General features: G+C 44.1%; 1 protein-coding gene across 3 annotated transcripts in view; it reads right to left on the reverse strand.

Moving 5' to 3' along the window:
* The window catches only part of LRWD1 (leucine rich repeats and WD repeat domain containing 1), a 185,111-nt gene that overhangs the window by 85,159 nt on the left and 81,125 nt on the right, over positions 1–18,827 (reverse strand). For all 3 annotated transcript variants that reach the window (XM_069226701.1, XM_069226700.1, XM_069226702.1), the window contains exon 6: positions 5,955–6,065. In XM_069226701.1, the coding sequence (XP_069082802.1) occupies positions 5,955–6,065 (111 nt within the window). The remainder of the gene's footprint in view (positions 1–5,954; positions 6,066–18,827) is intronic.

Raw genomic sequence — 18,827 nt, forward strand, 5'->3', positions numbered from 1 at the left:
TCCTAGAGAAAAAAAAAAAAAAAGTGAGAAAAGGGCTGCAGAAGAAGGCTTGTGTTTTTTCCCCATGTAAATGGCATCAAAGGGTTTGTGGTGTTAAAATCACCATCTTCCCAGCTTTCAGGAACAGGCAGACTTGGACCAGGAAACCACAGTTTTCAAAACAATTTTGGCATTTTACTGGGACATACCCCATTTTTACTATTTTGTGTGCTTTTAGCCTACTTCTAGTCAGTGACAGAAATGGGTGTGAAAGCAATGCTGGATCCCAGAAAGCTAAACATTTCTGAAAAGTAGACAACATTCTGAATTCAGCAAGGGCTCATTTGTGTAGATTCTACAAGGGTTTCCTACAGAAAATAACAGGTGAAATAAATTATTGAAATCTAGGTGCTGCGATTTCAGATTTCTGAAAGCAATATACCGTTACATCTTCTGGACTCTTCTGGTTGCGGGGATATATAGGACTTGTAGGTTCATCAAGAACCCTAGGTACCCAGAACCAATAAGTGAGCTGCACCTTGCAATGGGTTTTCATTCTATACCGGTTATACAGCAATTCATTTATTGAAATATAAAAAATGAAAAATAAGTATCAAGAAAACGTTTGCATTTCCAAAATGGGCACAAGATAAGGTGTTGAGAAGCAGTGGTTATTTGCACATCTCTGAATTCCGGGGTTCTTATGCTACCATGTGAATTACAGGGCACGCCTCAAATAGGCGTTTCTTTTTTTTCCACAGTCTTTTTCCTTCCAAATGTAAATGTAGAGAAAGACAAGGGGCAATAACACTTCTTCTATTCTGTGTTCCCAAGTCACCCGATAAAAATAGTACCTCACTTGCGTGGGTAGGCCTAAAGCTCGCGACAGAAAACGCAGCGTGGTCACATCACATTTTTACATTGCAAAAAACACGTCAGATTCCAAAAGTGCCTAGCTGTACATTTTGGCCTCTAGCTCAGCCGGCACCTAGGAAAACCTACCAAACCTGCACATTTTTAAAACTAAACACCTAGGGGAATCCAAGATGGGGTGACTTGTGGGGCTCTCAACAGGTTCAGTTACCCAGAATCCTTTGCAAACCTCAAAATTTGCCCCCCCCCAAAAAAAAAAAAAAAAAAAAAAAAAAAAAAACACATTTCGGTGATGGAAATTTCTGGAATCTGAGAGGAGCCACAAATTTCCTTCCACCCAGCGTTCCACGTCTCCAGATAAAAACTGGTACCTCAGTGTATGGGTAGACCTAGCGCCCGCAACAGGAAATGCTCCAAACCGAAATGCCCCAAAACACTATCTGCACACATCAAAATTATCAAATACAAAACTACCTGTTTTTGGGAAGGGGTGGTGCACCTATGTTTTTGGTCCTGGGCTCAGCAGCCATCTAGGGAAACCTACCAAAAACTCAGACATTTCTGAAACTAGACAAGAGGGTGTCCAGGGAGGTGTGACTTGCGTGGATCCCCCAATGTTTTCTTACTCAGAATCCTCAAATATAGCTATTAAAAAAAAAAAAAAAAAAAAAAAAAAAAAAAACATTTTTAGGCTGACGAGTGTAGCAGAATTTTTATCAGTATAGATTAGAAAATATTGGGTAGTAGGAATTTTGTGGATTCCTGCAGATTCCGGAAGGTTCCATCACAAAAATATGGGAAAAATCTGATTTCCAGCAAAATTTGAGGTTTGCAGGGCATTGTGGGTAAGAAAATGGTGCGGGTGCATGTGAAGCACACCACCCTGGAATCACCCAGATGTTTACTTTTCAGATGTGTCTGGGTCTTGTGGATTTTTCTACATGGCAGCATCCCAAAGTCCCAAAAGTGCAGCCATCACCATTCCAAGTGGGTCGATTTTGAGAGTTAGCCAAGCTCTCATGGCCCAAATGTAAAACCAAAATCCAAAAAAAGCAAATGTCCTCTTGCTTTCTGTGGGATAAGATGTTTAGTGTGCGGGGGGAGGCGGGAGCTGAAAGACAGTTACTCCCTTCAGTTGGGGTAAGGGCATTATGAGGCCCATGGTTGGTAATCTTCCCTGGTCTCTGGTGGGCTTTCTGCCCTCCTTGGGGCAGATGGGCCTTCCAAAAATAGGCCGAAAGATTTGCCCAAGGGGCTTCCCCTCCAAACAAAAACACACACACCAATCCCTGGTGCCTAAGTGGTTTCTGCCCCCCACCCCCCCCAGGGGCAGATCGGCCTAATAGAAATAGGCCGATCTGCCCCCCAGGGGAGCAGAAATGGCCTAAACACAATTATCCCCCAGGGGAGCAGCCCTTGCCAAAAGGGTCGCTCACCATATATAAAAATACAAAAGTAAACAAATCTATCCCTCGTGTCTAGGGGTTTCTGCCCCCAGGGGGAGCAGAAAAGGCCTAAAAATATTTTGCCCCCTGGGGGAGCGGTCCTTACCCAAGGGGCTGCTCCCCTTATGCGCAAGTATAAAAATAAAAAATAAAATAATCATCCCTGGTGTCTAGGGGTTTCTGCCCCCCCAAGGCAGATTGGCCTAATGAAAAATAGGCTGATCTGCCCCCCAAGGGAGGCAGAAATGGCCTAAAAATAATTTGGCCCCCTGGGGAGCAGCCCTTGCCCAAGGGGCCGCTCCCCTTTTGAGTAAGTATAAAAAATAAAAATAAAAAAACCCTGATGTCTAGTGGGCATTTCTGATGCGATCGGGCAGCAGAAATGCTTGCAGAGAAATGAAAGGAAAGGCCTTTCCATTCCTTTCATGCCTCTGCCTGCCCCCTCCTCCAGAGCCGAAGAGAAATGCTGAGCATTTCTCTTCTGCATCGTGCTGGAAGCATGGGGGGCGACCTCTGATGAGGTCAGCACGCGATCACGTGCTGACCTCATCAGATGTCACAGGGGAAAAAAGTCGTGGGTGGAAGAGATTCCACTTCCAGCCCTGCTCTGTGGGGAGGGGAGGGGTGGGGGGGGGGGGGGGGAGGGCGCCAGCCCTTCCCTTCCAGCCCTGCTCTGTTGGGGGGGGGGGGGGGCTGCACTTCCGCCGAGGGCCTATACCAGGACCTCAGCGACGCGCCATTGGACGTAACCACTACGTCCTTGGTGGGGAAGGGGTTAAAAAAAAATAGAAAATGCTAGAGAGGGGTGGGGGAGCGGACGACGTCGGGGAAGCAGCAGGTATTACGGTAGAGGGTGGATTAAAAAAAATAATAAAGCCCTGTTGGGAGAGGAGGACAGAAAAAGCAGCACATAATGTAGAGAGCAACACAAAGCGTAGGGGAGGTTGGTTTTCTAGCAAGGGGAGGAACACATGAGGGAAAGAGTTAGGAAACATGCAATCTTATGGAGTGCTTAAAGCAAAAGAAAAGTATTTTCCTAAAAGTAAGCAGTGGAAGAATACAGGTCAGCCTATCAAGGGGATGATAAAGAGGATATGCTCAAGCGGGAAGGATCAACACAAGAAAAGGAAGGAAGAGGAGGGGGAAGACATTGCATATCAATTAAGTAAATGAGTGACAACAAAGCCAACCAATTGAATCAGTGGTAGGTCTCTTGGCAATCTGGAACCAGACAGCTAAAATCTGTCTGGAAGAGAGACCTGAACAATTGTACATAATTAGGACAATCTCCCTCCTAAATTCATTTTGTAAGCACGCATAAATATATGTTTCACATGGATTTGTATCAGTAGTTCATAATTACTTTAATGGTCTTTGATCCCTGTAGATGGTTAGTGTCATTTCAAGGGAAAACATACTTGTTTATTCAGACCATAATCCTTTTATGACTATTTTTCTGGTCAAATTAATGAAGGGCATCTTAGTCTAGTGACTTTTGTATTTAATTTGGAGTCGGGGGGGGGGGGGGTGGTAGGAAAGAGGGGCTAAAACAATGTGCTTTCATTTTTTGTATGATCTCACCGTAAAGTTAAGTAAGCATTGACAGATTGGCGGTGGAAAGGCTATCTGGCAGTTTATATCATTTTCAGGTTGAATATTAATATTTTGTGATGTTATCTCAGACAGAAGTGAAAGAGCAGAGGCATTTTGTCAATGAAGAATGATGACATAATTTTGCGAGTTAATACCAAACACGCATGTGTGTAGCACTCACTGCATAGAGTTCTCCCAATATTGTTTTCAAACACCTTTAAAAGACAGAACATATTTACATTAAAATGCAATTCAAGGCTATGTAAAAAAAAAAAAAAAAAAAAAAAAATACAATGGGAACTATGTTAAACATTACACAGGAAACCTACTCCAATGATGTACTGACAGGCGTTCTGTTGCAGCAGCATTATGTCGTCTTGCAGAATAAATCTAACCATCTAACTCTGGAGAATGCGCAGGTTTAGCTCGGTGTAAGAAACCGTAATGAGGTTAGGCTCCAAGTGCACTGTAGCAATGGGTGATGCATGGAGTAACCCATCTGGCATGGAGACCAGCATCATTGCTTCCAAAATCAAACAAGTGATCAGCAGACCTTGAGCTCTAGCTCCATAGAGGCACAAAAACGAAATGGAGAGCGTCTACTCAGGGACAGTATCTGGTAGAAAAACATTGGAGGGCGAAAAAGTCTTATTTAAATGGAATTCTGGGAGGCCATGGGAGTTATGTGAAGTGCCCTTCGTCCTAAGCTCCCTGTTGCAGCTATTTTTGCTGTTGGTATTTTCTTGGTTCTGCAGTCGAGGATTCTGGGGGATTTGGTGGCATTCCTGCAACCTAAGACAGAGACACAGAGGATCAGTACATCCTGGGAAGTGAAGCCGTGAATCTCCATCATTCGGCTGGTGGAGCCAAAACAGGTCAGTGCTTCTCATTTTGAGATGCAGTACCTGGTGGTGCAGATGGGATGACATGACCTCTTTTGGAGGTATACGTGAGAGGAGTTTCGTTCCCACGATAGAGGCAGCTGACACAACTTTAGTGGCTTAGACTGGAAGAGGCATGGAGGTAGATGTGGCTAATAGATACTCTCATCTCTCTCCCACACTCACGCTGTCTTGGTGTCTCTGGAGTGGAAGACTCCATTGCTGCTTTAAGAATATCCAACTTGTAGAAACGTCTCCTCAAGAGATCTGTTCTGGTATTGATAACTTCAATATGTGACAAAGGCAAACATGGTGTGCCCCATTGTCCTTTCTCATTTGGGGTAGAAGGGTGTCTTCTCTAATTTTCTCACACAGAAGGCGTAGTGAGGGGGCCTGTGTGAATCTTCAACAATCCGAATCCCACCACTGATAAGGCAATACAAGACTTCAGTTCAAATATGTATCTATGTGGTGTGACCTCCATGTGCCGGGAATAGGTGTTATGGGGAGTTTCCCTCGCTACTTCAAAGTGTGCTCAGGATGACATCCAGTGGTTGAGATACTTATTTCCCAGCTATCTTCCAGAGGTTGAGATATTTATCTCCTAGCTATCTTCCAAACCCAGCATCTAGTGCGGTACTGTTGTAAGACGAAGTTTGTGCTGAAACTTGCAGACTGCAGTACAGGCATGAACCAGGTATTTTTCACCAGACAAGGGATACAGAAGTCATGTGGTCAGCTGAAAGAAAAAAATAGCTAACAGGATACACATGGCTTAATTCCACAGCTTTGAAGTAAAGGCTGCTGGAGTGGAAGGAAGAAAGAACAAGAAAAAAATTATCAAGAAAACAAATACAATTAAAAGGAAGGATATCTGTTTGAACCCTTGCATCAAGAACTCACTAACCATAATAGATTAAGGTTTTGATTCAAAACACATGGTGACGAAACAAAACTGGAATGGTATAAGTCCGCTATGGAAAGGGGTACATTCCAGTAATCAAGCAGGCATATGTGTACAGTAACAGCGGACTAATCTTTGAATTAACAGCTTTTCAAGAATTTCATGGCACGGTATCCATAAAATTGAGAAAGAGCTAGTACGAGTATCAAAAAATGCAAATTATTTGAACAGTGTAGCTACACCAAGAGTTGCAATATGAAATCAATCCATGTTATTTACCTTGTGTGTAACACCAGCATTTGCAGTCTTGGTATCTTCTTCTGATCCAGCATCCGTATTTTCTTTAGGTTCTACCAGGGATGATACGAAGTTCTCTGCTATAATTTTCACCTGTATTTGCAAGCACATTAAAAGTTGTCACTGCTATTAAATGCCATTTAACAAAAATTCCATAAACAAAAAGTAATTAACCAAACAGCATCACAATGCCTAGCAGGGCCTACCAAAGCTGTGCTAGGTTTTTCATCAACCCAATATACCAAACCTAAGTTGATGAACATTTCTGAGTTTCCTGTAAGATTTTTAGTATGTAATTTAAAAACAGATCGGCAAAACTTCACCATTCCTATTTGATTTAACACGTATATATTTCCTAAAAAGACATTATGCACACTTTTTTTAAGTAAGGTTTAATTTAAAAAATATATATTTCTACTGCAGTGATCTTTCTAGTGCCTTGAAAGATTATTGCTTTCAGGCACAAAATCTGGAAACCTGGAGTTAAAACAGTGAAGGAAAGTCATGATCTTGGTCTAAGAATCTCTTATCTCAGCATGCATTAGAGAATTGGCCCTCAGTGAGGCACCAAAACGAGCAGAACTGGTGAAGACCTGGCTACAAGAGAACTGAGCCTGGGAAACATGGTACAAGCATTAGGCAACTTTTGTACAGATTTTGGAAATCCTATATGTAGACTATCTTGAGAGAAGGTTTATCCTTGATGAAGCCGCACCATATCTTCCACATGCGAGATGGAGGTGCTATTACATTGATGATCTCTTCTTTATATGGTGAGGTGATGAATATTAACTTCTGCATTTTGCTGGTTGTCTCAATTTGAAATTTACCGTGCAGATTTATTAATGCCGGAAAGGAAAAAAAAAAAAAAAAGTTTGCTTAATTTAAAATATTTCACCCTATGTGGATACAATGTTCTTCCACACCAGCTGTTAAAACCCCTTTCCCTTGTTATAGACCTTCACCAGCGGCTCATAACGAGAAAAGCAAGGAGAGGGCCTTTAATGATTATATATAGTGCTGGGCTGTGGGGTAAAATTCTATAGTCTTCCACTGCATCACGAGGAGTATTTTACATAAACTGGTGTAATACGGTTTCCCCGAGCCTCATGCAGTATATCTCATCAACTGGAATTTAAACGTAGAAGATAGCAGGATTGGTTGAGTAGGAAGGGGAGCAAATAGTCGTTCAGGCATAATTATTTTTCTTCTCAGTTTATTCTTGGAAGAGATGCAAATCAAGGGTGTAACAAAACAGACTGCCTCACTAAAGCACTCAGTTTGGTTATGTGCATTAGTGCTGAACACTCCTATTCTGTGCAAGATCTGAACATTTCTGTGTGAACTGCTACACAGATACATGGAATAATGAACACAACTAAAAGATATGAATGCTTCCCAAATACTACAGTTGCTGCTTATAACATGAGGAATATTCATTTGGTGGTTTCATGGGCATTTAAGAACACACAATTTGCTCTCATCTCCTTCAGCTACTAATTAATTATGATTTTCTAGTAACTCCAAACCATCAACATGCCGTTTAGCATCCAGTAGCCCCGTGGACACTTTGGAGAGTGAAGACCTTGTACGCTGAGCCGGAAGAGCCTTCTCCCACTCGCCACCTACAACCTGCGGCCAGACAGTGCGCTCGTGTGTGCGTGGAGGGCCCCATTAATGCTGTAGGAAGGGTAGGACCTTCTTTCATGGCCCCCTCTGTCCACACTGGGGGACCCCGTTTACTCCTTCAATGCCACCCAGTGAAGTGGCAGCCTGCAGTCAGGATGCGTGCTCCCGTAAGTGAGACACGAAGCGGCAACCTAATCCTGCTCGATCCGTACGCGAGGAGGGTCCCTGAGGTGATACAGAAAGAGAGGGCCCCCCCAACTATTCCCCTGGCTGAGTGAGGGGCAAGAGGACAATACTGATGGTAGCCCAGGGTGAGTGACGTGCTTCGTAGTTGGGTAGCAGCCAGTGAGGAGCGGAGCAGACTTCCTGGGCCTCGGCTTGGGCTGACGACCACCTTAGCCTTGCCGGGAAGAGACCAGAACATCCTGCTGCACTCCGTCCTGCAACCCCTCTTGGATGGGGTGCAGCCACTAGTGAGGAACCTGGCCTAAAAGGCGGCGGTGACTAGAACATAGTACCCCATGGGTGCCCTTTCGCCTCCCACCTCGGTGGGGGAGAGGTGGTAACTCATGGGGGGGGGTGGGGGGGGGGGAAGAAAAGTAATTCTCTCCCCTTCAGTTAACCGGGCAATTGCGGTGCCCGCAGAGGGAAACAGTTTGGGGGACGGCAGAGTGTGCCCTCCGCCCACCCTCACCTGAGGCCAGAATAAAAGTCAGACAATCCCGGGACCAGTGGCGGCACAAACTAGCATGAGGCAGAGAGCGCCAGAGCCCTGGATCACTGCCTTGGGTTGGGATGCCTTGGATGCAGGGGGAGCCCTCCCTCCCCCACTGGGATTGTTGGGGAAGAGGGAACCAGACTGCTTGTGCCATTCTCCCAGAAGCAGATCCTGATTGACATGGAGAGGGGAGACGAGTCCGGTGCCAAGCTCCTCCATTTCTACCCCTCTGACAATTGTCTTGAATACCTGGTGAGGCTACTAGACTCCTTTCTCCCTCTCCCACCTGACCTCCGTACCAGGGAATCGCAAGAGAACCAAAGACAGTGGCTGTGGACTACATGTGCCCCCCTCTTTGGACTACAGCAATCTTAACACTAGACAAGAGGTTCGAGTCTCTCCCATTCCTCCCCCCCCCCCCCCCACCTCCTAACCCCTGTTGAGAAGTACTCCTGCACGGAAGAAGCACCCTTCTCAACACTGGCTTCATAACTCTGGATTGCATGCATAGGGAGGGAGTGGTTCGTAGATCACTGCCCCACCCGACAGCACTCACAGACTGACTGTTCATAAGGTGGGCACCATGGGAAAGCGAGGGGGGCAAAAAGGCACCCCCCCTTAGATTGCCAAGTTACCGGTTCGATCGACTCATGCACTCAGGGGGGAAGGGGACTCACCCCATCATTGATAAAATAGACCACATCTAGTTGGGCATAGCAGACACCTGGAGGACCTGCATACCAGGGGAAACGCAGGAGCAATAGCGGTAGGTCTATTGCGAGAGGACCATAAAAAGCTATCAAGACAGGTCACTCTAACTGAAGACGCACTTATGGAACTAGGCCCCACAGTTGTGGACCTGGAGTGACAGGTCTGCACACTGGCAACTAGAGTGCAGGAGCTGGAGCACCTCACAAAAGATTAGATGGGATCGCCTTCTGGAAATAAGCTTAGGATTGTTGGCTTATCTGAGGGGTGCAGAGAAAAATGACCAGGTATCTTTCTTCAAACAGTCAGTGGCCTCAGTGGCCCTTTCACTACACTATCAAGTGGAGCACGCCATAGAGTAATGGCGCGAAGACAATCAATGGGCTCACCGCAGAGACCAGTGGTGCTCCATCTCCTAAATTTCAGAGACAAAGACTATCCTGAGAGCAGTCCGTATATCCAGCCCCATTCGCTATGAAAATGCAAACATACTCCTCTTGCCGGATTACACTTTGCAAGAGCAACAGCAGTGGGCATCCTGCTTGGGAGTCAAGAGACGTTTGCAACAACTTGGACTCAACATCTCCTTACTGTACCCAGCGGAACTAAAAGTCCTTGTTAATCAGACCAGTTACTTCTTTACAGAATACACTGATGTCTGAGACTGGGTGGAGCAGCGCCGATATGAATCATCCACCCGACAATTCCAGTGCAGAACCCGGGGACAGGGAAATCAGTGAAGCAGCAATGCAACAGAGAAGACACCATGTCACAAGCAGAGGGGTCTCTCTCCCAGGCTTAGGCAAAAGACTAACAGCTCACACTGTCAGCGATCTCACATCTGGCCTAAACTTCAGAAAATCATTGCAGCTGAATTAGGGAGCCCCTCACTGTGCACTGGTCCTGACATGGCCCCTACAACCAGCGCTCCTAGAAGACAGTTGTGTGACTCAGTCCAAGATACAATGACCCAGTATATGGCAGAGAACTGGTGCACAGCGAAGTCCAGACCTGTAAAATGGTAAGCTTTAAAAATGGTCCACAGGGGTCACAGCATCAACACGGTGGTGGGGTTAAGGGCAGATTTGCTCAGCGAACTAAAGACTCTTGAAGAAATGTTGGGCAAACTTGAAGCAGACTCCCACGCTGTCTTGGCAAAAATGGGTATGCTAACGAAGGCCAGGGACCACCATGCCAAACTGATAAAACATCTGTAAAGCTAGGATTTCAGGCCCTATCAAGCCAAAATGCATGTGGAGGGCGACAAGTCTAGTCACCTACTTGCATGGCTCCTCCATAGTTCACATCCCACCACTGATCAACCAAACGCTGACCCACCTGGTCACTAGCTAGGTAGATATCCATGCCACATTTACCTCCTATTACAAGGCACTCTATGATCCGCCCCAGACCGATCGGTCCGCTGCAATACAGACCTGGGAGGTGTGTGTTACCAACACTTGATCAAATGGCCAGCAAAAAGCTGCAATTGCCCCTTACTGAGTAGGAGCTAAGAGCATCAGGGGGACAGCCACGGGTAAAAAACCCAGGCTTAGATGGCCTACAAGTAGAGTTTATAAAGCCTACAACGTACTAGAGCCTAAACTACTAGAGCTGTACCAAGCAGCCCTTGCGGAGGGGAGACTGCCACCCATATTGCAAGAGTTCCTTAAAGTTTCCCTGTTAAAACCTGATAAAGACCCACTGGAGGTGACGTCATATCACCCACTATCAATATTCGGTACAGACTATAAAATACTTAGTAAAACGCTAGCTGGTCGTCTCAAGGAGCACGTCACACCTGGTACACACTGACCAAAACTGTTTTATCCCCGGCCATTCCACGACTCTAAACATCCATAGACTGCATCGCATATTAGAACCAGCCCCATTACACTGGTCATATGCTGCCTACTTGGTCTGGAACACGCATTTGATACACTGGAATTGAATTATGTTTGCAGTGCTCTCACGCCTCGGTCTACCGAGACGGTTATCAAGTCTCATCCACTTACTCTACACAGCCCCAACAGCCCCTGTAAAGATAGGCCAAATCATCTCTACACCAATAGAGATAAGTAGAAGGACGCTACAAAGATGTCCCTTGTCACCGATCCTGTTTGCATTGGCAATGGCACCCCTGGTGCAGCCTTCACGACAGGACGGTGAAACCCGACATCTAGTGTTGGGCTCGGAGTGTTACAAGTTGTTTTTCTTCAAAGAAGTCTTTGAGTCACGTGATCCAGTCACTCCTCCTCTTCGGTTCCATTGCGCATGGGCATCGACTCAGTTGTTAGATTGGTTCCTTCTCGCTCCGAGATTTCGATTCGGAAAACCGTTAAAAAAAAAAAAAAAAAAAAAAAACCACACACACAACTTTTCATTCCGACAGTATCTTATCGATCGGGTTAATATTTTTCCATCGACACAGCAGTACCATCGAGAAACAATTTTGTCTGCCCTTCGGGGTGCCCGCACCCAATTCGGGCCTAGTCAGGCCGACCGAGTGGAGAGCCTCATGGATTGGACTCCATTCCGATTTTGCCATCAGTGCCACGCGAAGTACCCATATACAGACCAGCATCTGGTTTGCAACCTCTGCCTTTCTCCAGACCATCAGGAGGAAAATTGTGAGGCATGTCGATCCTTCTGATCGAAAAAGACTTTAAGAGACAGAAGAGCAAGAAGGCTCGAAATGGCGTAGAAGAGCGGGGAACATTTCGACGTAGAAGCAGGAATTGGAGGAAGACAGACAAGTCACAGCCGGACAACATGTGAGTACGTCTGCCCCTGCACCCTCACAAAAGAAAAAACAAAAGGCCTTGGGCACGCCACTGCCTGAAGGCCATGGCTCGGCCCGAAAAAAGACTGTAGGTGACCGACCCCCCCAGTTCAGCACCGAAAAAGGCCACTCCGCCGCAAACAAAAATCTCAGTTTCAGACTCCAGTAAACATCATTTTTTGGAGTCGAAAATAAGAAAACCCATTTCGGAGCCGAAACCTTCCTCGTCCTCATCTTTTTCGATCTTTTTACGCTCTGGAGCCGAAAAAATAGTCAACCTATACAGAGGAACATGGACTTTCGAAAAGACTTAAAGAAAGCCACAAAACCTCGGAAGAGGAGTTAGAGGTAGAACCAATACTGCAAATCATGGATGAAAGGCAATCCAGGATCCACATCCATAAAGAAACAGGGAGAATTCTCACAGCACCGCCTTTAAAAACAAAGAGGAAGCTAGCATTTCAGGAGGAATTGGACACTATGCAGCCTCCAGCTAAAGGCCAAAACAGAAGGCGAAACCACCAGATCCTCAGTCTTCTACTGCTCATTCTCCTCCTCATTCTCCACACCTACGTACCTCTCCTCCCACCAGCCCTACACCAATGCATTTGCCCACTCATTCATATGATTCACAACAGGACACTATGGATCCATGGGATCTTTATGACCCTGATCCTATTCCAAGCAATGATCCAGACAGCTACCCCTCTAAACCATCACCACCTGAGGATAGTACTGTATATAACCAGGTCATAGCTAGGGCTGCAGCCCATCATGGAGTTACCGTGCATACAGAGCCACTAGAAGAGGATTTTTTATTCAACACTTTATCCTCAACTCATTCTAGATACCAATGCCTCCCAATGCTCCCAGGCATGGTAAAACATGCAGATCAGATTTTTAACGAACCAGTAAAGGCATGCATTATAACGCCTAAAATAGAAAAGAAATATAAACCATCTGACCCTGATTATGTCACCTATCAGGTGCCACCTGATTCTGTTGTAGTTGGTGCTGCCAGGAAGAGGGCAAATAGTCAGTACTCAGGAAGGAGATGCACCCCCTCCTGATAAAGAGAGTAGGAAATTTGATGCTGCGGGGAAAAGAGTTCTGTCCCAAGCAGCAAACCAGTGAAGGATAGCCAACTCACAAGCACTACCAGCTCGTTATGACAGAGCCCATTGGGACGAGATGAAAGATCTACTACAGCATCTCCCCAAAGAACACCAAGAAAGGGCTCAACAAGTAGTGGAAGAAAGGCAAGCCATCACAAACAACCAAATAAGATCTGCCCTAGATGCAGCAGACACCTCTGCTAGGAGTGTCAACACAGCAGTCACCATACGTAGACATGCATGGCTCTTGTCTTCTGGATTTAAACCGGAAATACAGCAGGCGGCGTTAAACATGCCTTTCGACAAAAAACATCTTTTTGGGCCAGAGGTAGACACAGTAATTGAGAAACTACGAAAAGACTCCGACACAGCAAAAGCAATGGGTGCACTCTATTCTGCACCATATATGGGGTAATTTCGTAAGCCTCAGTTTCGAGGTGGTTTCAGACCACAGACACCAGAGGCATCAACCTCTCAAACAAAACCAGCCTACCAAACACAGTACCAACGTGTTAGTTTTAGAGGCACATACAGAGGACAATACTCAAGAAATAGAGGGAAATTCCAGACCTCTAAGCAGCCTGCAACACACCCAAAACTGTGATTTCCCTCACTCCCTTCCACTCCACACCTCTAATGTGTGGGGGGAGGGGGGTAGACTACAATAGTTCCACACACATTGGCAAAGTATTACCACGGACAACTGGGTACTATCAATTATCCGCAATGGTTATTGCCTAGAATTGATAAACACCCCTCCAACTACACAACCAAAATTTCACAAACTAACCACAAAACACACACTTGTGTTACAAGAAGAGGTCCAATCTCTACTACTCAAAAAAGCAATAGAATTAGTTCCACAGTCTCAGATAGGAACAGGAGTTTATTCACTATACTTTCTAATTCCAAAAAAATAAGTCGCCCTCAGGCTAATATTGGACCTCAGGACCCTCAATTTTTACATCCTGTCAGAACATTTTCACATGGTAACTTTACAGGATGTCATCTCACTTCTACAAAAACGTGATTTTAGGACCGCATTGGAACTCAAGGATGCGTATTTTCACATACCCATCCATCCTGCCCACAGAAAATCTCAGGTTTGTCATTCAAGGAAAACACTACCAATTCAAGGTGTTACCCTGCGGAATAACAACAGCGCCAAGAGTATTCACAAAGTGCTTGGCAGTAGTGGCAGCTTACCTAAGAAGACAACATATACATGTCTTTCCATATCTAGACGATTGGCTAATAAAATCAAGCAGTCGTACACAATGCCAAAATCATACACGTTACATAATACAAACCTTACACACACTAGGTTTCTCAAACTACCATAAATCAGACCTTCAACCAGCACAAATACAACCGTATTTAGGGGCAATATTAAATACTCAACAAGCTCTAGCATATCCAAAACACACAAAGGATACAAGCTTTTCAAAACCTAATTCCACAAATACAACCAAATCAACAATACACTGTAAGATTTGTCATGAAAATACTAGGACTGATGGCATCTTGCATTGCAATTGTTCCACCTGCAAGATTAAACATGCAGCCCTTACAACAGTGCCTTGCACAACAATGGTCACAGGCACACGGTCAACTCCAAGATCTAGTGTTGATAGACCGCCAAACATATGTCCTTTCAGTTGTGGAATTCTACCAATCTAAACAAATGATATCAGAACGGTAATTTCAGGACCCGGTGCCTCAGACCATAATTACAACAGATGCATAAATGATTGGTTGGGGATCTCACCTAAACAATCACAGCATTCAAGGACAATGCGATGTCAAACAGAAACAGTTACATATAAACCACTTGGAGTTATTAGCGGTCTTTCTGGCACTCAAAGCTTTTCAACCTCTTCTCACACAGAAGAATGTTTTTATAAAAACAGACAACATGACAACCATGTATTATCTCAACAAACAGGGAGGGACACATTCATCCCAACTGTCCCTTCTGGCCCAAAGAATTTGGAAATGGGCAATCCACAACCAAATTCATCCATTAGCACAGTACATCCCAGGGATAGACAATCATTTGGCAGACATCCTCAGCAGGAATCTCCAAACAAACTCACGAATGGGAGATCCATCCTCAATTACTTCAAAAGTACTTTAAAAAAAGGGGAACACCAAACAGACCTGTTCGCAACAAACGAAAACACAAAATGCTAAAACTTCGCATCCAGACACCCACATCCCTTATCCAAGGACAATGCTCTATGGATCAATTGGTCAGGGATATTTGCATACGCTTTTCCCCCTTTCCCACTCCTTTCGTTTCTAGTCAACATGTTGCGTCAAACTTCACTCAGCATGATTCTCATAGCACCAACATGGGCATGTCAGCCATGGTACACAACATTACTAGATCTATCGGTAGTACCACATTCCAAACTTCCATGCAGACCAGATCTGTTGACACAAAACAGAGGTCAGATCAGACACCCAAATCCCAAAGCACTCAATCTAGCAATTTGGCTCCTGAGATCATAGAGTTTGGATATTTACAACTTCCAACAGAATGTATGGAAGTTATCAAACAAGCAAGAAAGCCTGCGACTAGACCGTGCTATGCAAACAAATGGAAAAGATTGGTATATTGCTGTCAATCTAAAGATATAGACCCTCTTACAGCATCAATACAAGATATTGTACGTTATTTACTTCATTTACAAAAATCTAACTTAGCATTTTCTTCAGTAAAAATACATCTTACTGCAATTTCTGCATATTTACAAAATATACAGCATACCTCTTTATCTAGAGTTCCTGTCATTAAAGCTTTCATAGAAGGCTTAAAAACGCATCATTCCACCTAGAACGCCACCAGTTCCATCCTGGAATCTAAATATAGTGCTTACAAGACTTATGGGTCCTCCACTTGAGCCAATGCACTCATGTCAACTGCAATTTCTAACATGGAAAGTTGCCTTCCTTGTAGCAATTACTTCTTTACGAAGAGTAAGTGAAATACAAGCTTTTACTCTTGAAGAAAGTTTCTTCCAAGTACACACACAAAGTTGTACTGGGAACAAATCAAAAATTTCTACCAAAAGTCATATCACCATTTCACATTAATCAAACTGTGGAACTGCCGGTCTTCTTTCCACAGCCAGATTCTGTGGCAGAAAGAGCTCTACATACATTCAACATCAAAAGAGCTTTAATGTACTATATAGACCGAACCAAACCATTTAGAAAGACTAAACAACTATTTGTAGCTTTCCAAAAACCACATATAGGTAATCCTATATCAAAACAAGGTTTAGCAAGATGGATTGTAAGGTACATCCAAACATGCTATATCAAAGCAAAAAGACAGCTTTAAGTTACTCTCAAAACACATTCAACAAGAAAGAAAGGTGCGACAATGGCTTTCTTAGGCAATATACCAATGACTGAAATATGTAAAGCAGCTACATGGTCAGCACCACATACATTCACTAAACACTACTGTGTAGACGTATTATCACAACAACAAGCCACAGTAGGTCAAGCTGTCCTAAGAACGTTATTTCAAACAACTTCAACTCTTACAGGCTAACCACCGCTATTTTTTTGGAGGACAAACTGCTTTGTAGTCTATGCACAGCATGTGTATCTGCAGCCACACATGCTATTGAACGGAAAATGTCACTTACTCAGTGCACATCTGCTCATGGCATGTTCTGCTGCAGATTCACATGCACCCTCCCTCTTCCCATAAGCCTGTAGCTGTTTAAGTTACTACATTTGTATATATATTTACATGGACATCTCTTACTTTATACCTATATACTCTATCACTCCTTCCTTTACCCTCTGACGGGAAAATAATCTAACAATAGAGTCAATGCCAATGCGCAAAGGAACCGAAGAGAAGGAGTCACTCGATCTCGTGACTCAAAGACTTCTTCGAAGAAAAACAACTTGTAACACTCCAAGCCCAACACTAGATGTCACAATCCATATGTACAGCATGTTAACCTGCAGCAGAACATGCCATGAACAGATGTACACTGGGTAAGTGACATTATATTTTAATGAACCATCACTTATTATTCAAAACGCTGGCACTCCATGCAGTTACTGTTCTTTATTCACATCCAAGAATCCATTTCATATCAAAGAATTCATCACGACACAAACAAAAATGGGGTGACGTGTTTCAACCATCACGGTCTTCTTCCTTGGCCCTCAAAAAACAAAAGTGTACAAATCTTGTGGCCCCTCCTATTTCATATATAACAGCTAACCCACTTCATGGACATAGAAGAAATCCTTTTTTTAAATATTGTATTTTACTTGTATTATGTCTCTAAACGAATTCTTATCCCCTACCTTGATTGCGGTCTGTTTTCTTATCTTTAGAAATTAGAGTTCATTTGTCTAGGGTTTTGGATTAATTTGTATTTTAATCTTACTTGATAGTAATTTATGTGGTCATCCAATCAGCTAAATAAGCAATGTTGAGAACATGTTGATATTATGTTTATTGGGATTGGTGAGTTTTGAAGTACAGAATAGAAAACAGACAGCAATCAAGGTAGGGGATAAGAATTAGTTTAGAGACATAATACAAGTAAAATACAATATAAAAAATAAAAATAAAAATAAATAAAGGATTTCTTCTATGTCCATGAAGTGGGTTAGCTGTTATATAGGAAATAGGAGGGGCCACAAGATTTGTACACTTTTGTTTTTTGAGGGCCAAGGAAGAAGACCGTGATGGTTGAAAACGCGTCGCCCCATTTTTGTTTCTGTGCCATGATGAATTCTTTGATATGAAATGGATTCTTGGATGTGAATAAAGAACAGTAACTGCATGGAGTGCCAGCGTTTTAATAATACGTGATGGTTCATATCAAATGGGTCCTGCGCCCATTTTTTAGCACCAACCCAGATAGGCGAGCGCAGGAAGAACAGGACTTTCTCAGTGATATATATATATATATATATATATATAGATCTATATATATATATTATATATATCTGTGACATCTGTCAGGGGCTGGGCAAAATAGAAACAATACAGACTGAATTTCACGAGGCTTCGGAGTTAGGAGTGAACTGGGCGAAGACGTTTGTTCCCCATTCATCCGGCCTGCCCACCACAACATCTCGCTGTGGGTCCCAACATACTAAAATGGGAATCGCGAATATTTTGCTATCTCGAAATTTGTATATACACACCACAACCCCCGGGATTTGCTAGATGGCAATCTCACTCAGGCTATTGCCTCCTTATGGCCACAACTGACGTTCTGGAGCGCCCTGCCACTCTCAGTACAAGCCCTGGTAGCGTTATCCAACATGGTGATGCTCCCTCGCCTCCTGCATTACTTCCACTATTTGCTGTTACATATACAGAGTTTCACGTTTTGCATGCTGCACATCATGTTGGGCACCTTCATCTGGAATAAAGGGTGCCAACGCGTTGCCTTGTGGAAGCTCAAACTCCCAGTGGACAGAAGTGAACTGGGGGCTCCTAATTTTGAGCACCATTATCTGGCAGCACAGCTAGAGTGACCAGCCCCATTGGCGTTTCAAAGAGGTTGGGGTTGGATGAGGGATTCTGGCAATTTCCAATCTACCTTCCACCTCTCAGTATGGGGACATACATTTGCAGAAGGGGATACCAGGATCTTCTAGACTACCTGAGCACCACCAAAAGAATTTCTGCATAGTCGTCCTGGATCTTTCTCACTACACGCAGAATCAACTGGAAGGGAGAAAATGTGTAAAGGAAACCTTGATGGCTGGGCAGGTAACATGCTTGTATTTACAGAACAAAAATACAGGAAGTGAATAACCTCATTTCCTCCTTATGGCGTTCTGGGAGTTTAGAAGCCATCTTGAAGGTAAGGCTATGCAGCAATGTCTGTAGGACACAGAACACAAAC

Source organism: Pleurodeles waltl, chromosome 3_2, assembly GCF_031143425.1.
Source record: "Pleurodeles waltl isolate 20211129_DDA chromosome 3_2, aPleWal1.hap1.20221129, whole genome shotgun sequence".
In the NCBI taxonomy this organism is placed as follows: Eukaryota; Metazoa; Chordata; class Amphibia; order Caudata; family Salamandridae; genus Pleurodeles; species Pleurodeles waltl.